The sequence below is a fragment of the Rhamphochromis sp. 'chilingali' genome, assembly GCF_963969265.1.
Source record: "Rhamphochromis sp. 'chilingali' genome assembly, chromosome: 16".
Classification (NCBI taxonomy): Eukaryota; Metazoa; Chordata; class Actinopteri; order Cichliformes; family Cichlidae; genus Rhamphochromis; species Rhamphochromis sp. 'chilingali'.
In genome coordinates this window covers 34,375,497-34,380,024 of record NC_137943.1, presented here as the reverse complement: position 1 = coordinate 34,380,024, position 4,528 = coordinate 34,375,497, and the positions used below count along the sequence as shown (strand labels likewise).

The 4,528-nt window shown below is 39.1% G+C and overlaps 1 protein-coding gene across 1 annotated transcript; it reads right to left on the bottom strand.

Annotated features, from left to right (window-relative positions):
- Positions 1-1,275: 1,275 nt before the first annotated feature.
- On the bottom strand, positions 1,276-4,143 carry LOC308383369 (uncharacterized protein). Its single transcript, XM_080861286.1, has 4 exons — positions 3,944-4,143; positions 2,281-2,592; positions 2,074-2,148; positions 1,276-1,726 (listed from the first exon to the last, which is right to left on the bottom strand). The coding sequence occupies exons 1-4, from the start codon at positions 4,086-4,088 to the stop codon at positions 1,578-1,580; spliced, it is 681 nt and encodes a 226-aa protein (XP_080717412.1). The 5' UTR covers positions 4,089-4,143; the 3' UTR covers positions 1,276-1,577.
- Positions 4,144-4,528: the final 385 nt, after the last annotated feature.

The window sequence follows — 4,528 nt, the reverse complement described above, 5'->3', positions numbered from 1 at the left end:
AGGAAGAAAGTGAAAGTGACTGTGCGAGGCGTTGAAGTCATGAAGTCAAGTGGAGGCCGCTGACTGCTGTTACTTTCTGCTGTACAGGTTCAACAGGGACTCACAGTCAGCCTGCTAGAACATTTGGATGAAGAGAAAAAGGAGGAAAAAGACTTTGAGGGACAAATCCAATAAGATCAGCATGTTTTGAATGTGGGAATACAACAGTTTCCTCCACCATGACACACACTGGAGCCTCTTTTTGCTCACAGCTTCACTGTTTGTCTCAAAGTTCAGTTTGGAGGCCAAAATTGTTGCAACACATTTGTAAGTTTGCACTAATTTCACTGTGTGACCCTTAATGGATGTAATCAAAGAATCAGTCAGTGAAATATGAAGCTGTGCTGTAAGTTTGGAGGAGAAAAGTGTCTGAGTGACTTTAATGAGGTGAACACATGAATACAGAGCACTGACTGACACGTACACACTCCTTTAATGAGTCGCACACATTTTTGTGACTTCATGAAATGTCAAAAATGACACAACACACAACAAGCTGCGAGCACATTATTGTGTGTTTGCTGTTTGTGTGCTTTGTTTGCTGTTATGATAGCAGGCATACAGCCATGTTCTCAATGTCTCAGCTATCATTGATTATTGCTGCTCTTCCTCTTCTATTAGGCACTTCAACTCAATGAATGACACACAGAAAGATTTCATGACTGTGTTCTTCACAATAAGGAGAATATGTTATCTGCATCTGAATGACTCATGTTGCCTTGTTTCTACTTTGTTTGCATATTTCTGCTTGTTGGAAAGGATTTTCTGAATCATTCAGTAGTTTTTGTAATAATAACGACATTTAGCAAGACTTCAAAATGATTCTCCAACATTTGCTGTTCAGACTTGATCTGTTCTTACGTGTGTGATATCCAGAATGAAAAACTCAGCTCAGGTAATAAAATGGGAGCTGAGCAGACTGCAGGGGCTTCATGGTCTCTCCTTTGATTCCATTAAAGTTCATTTGTCAGCTGTGAGTTGAGGATTTGAGCTGTTTCTCTCACAGGTGAAGAACACAGATCCTTCCTGGAATCATTCTTGAAGCAGAGTTCCTGCTTGTAACTGTCATTGTGTTATTAAAGTGAAAGCCACAGCTAACGGTGTGGAGGCTGCAGAGCAGAAACCCACACAGCCCGTCTGCTGCAGGAGAGCAAGTTTGGATACAGTCAGTTTGTGCTTCACTCACACGGGTTGTTGTTGATCACACAATGAAAGTAGAATCAAACTCTTCATCTTCAAATCTTTATTGTTCACACAAACACAACTACACTGTTTGACATTTGAAAATCAAACAAAAACTTGTGATAAAAATATTCCTGATGGTTTTTGTTACTACAATAAAAGTCACAATAAGCACAAAAAGAATTCTAACTCAGAGCAACAATACATGTAAAGATGTATTTATTTCAGACGATCTTCTAACTGTTGAAGAAAAAGGCAAAATAAGCACAACACATCATAACTAACATTTGTGATCAAAGTGATGAATGAGATGAATTGATGAGATGTGATGGTGAGAAAAGGCGAGCAGGAAACAGTCAGTCAGCATGTGTGCAGTTGGTGGACGCTCCCTTGTTTGTGAGCATCATCAGCAGAGAGAGTCCACAGCAGTACACCAGACTCTTCACTATCAGCACTGTGTACAGCAGGCAGAGCAGCTTCACCCTGCACTGAGACTGGAAGGACACTGAAGGACAGACAGACACAAAGAGACAGACAGACAGTCGGGTTATTCCTCTCAGATCAAGGAGAAAAAGTCCAAATAGAAACAGTCACAGCTTCTTCTTCAAGTGGATGAATTGATGTAGTGTTTGTGTCCACTTGGGGGCAGAAGAACTCCACAAGCAGCTAACAAACTGATCTCTGACATATTATGGTCTGTCTGCTGTTTGGTGCTGAGCAGCTAGTGTACAGTGGCTTTATCAGAGCTTGTTGGATGAAGATTTGATCAATTAGTGCAACTTTAAGAGCCTAAACTTGTTCCAGCTGCCTCATTGGACATTGGAGCTGTCCATGCAGAGCAGGTGATCTTACAGTCAGCTGGCTGCAGAGCTGGCAGGTCTGCTGGCTCTCTCTCTGGAGGACAGGAGGCTGCTGGAGCTGGAAGCTCTGAAACAGAAAAGGAGTCAAATGTTTGGAGCTGCAGTGAGAAATGTCAGTCCTCTGCTGCTCTGCTCTCTTTGACAGCATCTCCACATGAAGCTGAATCACTGCTGAACACAGTCAGCAAGCCTTCATTACCTTGTTGTGTTCGGGCCTCCACTGTGCCCCCCTCGTGCTTCACCCAGCAGCTGTATTTATATGTGTCAGAATGGCTCCCATCAACCATCCTGATGGCAATGGTGCGTCCCGCCTCTCTGAGCTCCAGCTGCTCTCCCTCAGCAGGGGGCAGCTCCTCCGCTTCTCCGCCGTTCTTCTTCTGTCTTTTCCAGGAGAACTGGACCAGAGGAGGAAACATGGCTGAGGCCACACACAGCAGGGAGCTGTTCCCCTCCAGGTGGGCTCTGGATGCTGCTGGGTACACGCTCACCACGGGCTTCACTACCTGCTCATCTGAAGTTTGACAGCAGCAACAAGCAGCACAGACACACATTCACACAGTCAGCAGCAGCTTCCAGCACTGCACTGCATTCAGTCTGATCCTGGAAACTACATGGACTCTGATCACTAACTACTCATCAGCACAAAGTTCACTACATACACTGGATTCAGCTTCATATCAAACACAGTCATCACCTCATGTCATCATGGCTCACATGAGGAACACTCAGCATGGTTTTAAAAGTCCAATTAAATTCAGTTTAATTCGTCATGTGTTTGCTTTTTATTGTTTTATAGAAATTTAGTTCAGTCCAATTTTAAAATATTTACATTTGTCTTTATACAAGTGAAAATGTATTTTTCTTATTAGTCCTTAGACACGAGTTCTAACAGAGATCCTCTTCTGTCCAAAAATAAATTCATATTCTTTCATATTGTTTTGTACTATTAATAAAATTAAATATCATTTCACAAAATTCAGTTCAGCAGATAAAATTTCCATTCTTCTTGTCTTTGATATATTTTACCATAAAGACCATATTTGTCTTTCAGACTAATTTATTCTTAAATATTTTTGTGTAAAAATTGGAAAAGTAATGCAGTGATTATTTTAATTTATGTTTTTATTCAAATAAAAAACTGTAGCAACTATTTTAAAACACTAAAACTGAAATGTTGAATAAAACGTTTTCAATAATATGAGATATACTTCATGATATTTTTAGTCATAAAAATAAAAATTATATGACAAAATATATTTAATAAAAATTTGTATGTTAAAGTATTTTGGAAAGTTTAAGTATTATTAACTTTTTATTGTCACGTACAAATCCACACACACGACTTCATCTCAGAAATAAATATCAGAGTTTAACGATGTCAAATTCATCCTAAATTTATCTGTCATATCATTTCTGAGTTTTCTAATCAGTATCTGTTTTTATAATTCTATTTACCTTTTTGAAGCAGCTACATGAATGTTTGACTATTAAAAATATTTGTTCCTCAACATAAAGCAAATATTTCCTGAAACCATATTTGTTGTTAATCTATATTAATTTAATTTTAACATCAAATATGATCTTGTGTTAAAAACCAGCAGAATCACTGAGAGGATCAAATCCTAAATATTTGTAACATCACTAATATTTGCAGAAATAAAGAATAACTTTAGTTGTTCAGTGAGATTTCAACATGTTTTCAGAGATTATTGAGCTTTTCTTATGTAACAATGGCTGCAGATGAATTCTCTACTAATGATGAAAAACTAACATGTAAAGCCTGAAGCAGCACAAACTGACTTTAAACACATTTTCAGCTTCTACAATAAAACAACTGAAGGAAAATAAATGTTTGTTCTTACCTGTTACAGACAGTTTAGTTCCAGAGCCAAAGATGGGGTACCACCATCCTGTTCCTCCCACAGTGAGACAGACTGCTACAAAAACCTGTCTGCTGTTGAACGTGTCAGCTGAGGTGAATGAGTCCAAATGAGGAAGCAGGATCATATTTCAGCTCCATGATGTGTTTCTCTAATGTTCATATCAACATGACTGTCTCTTCTTCTCTTTTCTTTTAGCCACACTAGCAGCACGGCTCTGATGTTAATGTCAGTCTGTTGGTCAGTCCACTACTTTAGTCCACATGAAAATAGAAAATCACTATATAAGCACCAGTCCATTTATCCCATCAATGATGCACCACTACAATGAAACATCTGCTGATAGGATCATGGTTTGGCCCATCTGGCTCACCATCATTAATCACACAATCAATTTTGAATTCTAGCAGCAAATTGTAAAGAAAACTATCAGAACATCTGTCTGTGAACTGAATCTCAGGAGAAAGTGGGCCATGCAGCACCACAATGACAAAAAAGGAAAGATCGATGGTGGGTAGGCAGCAGAGGATCAGGGGACCATAACACCATCTTACACAGTTATTAACT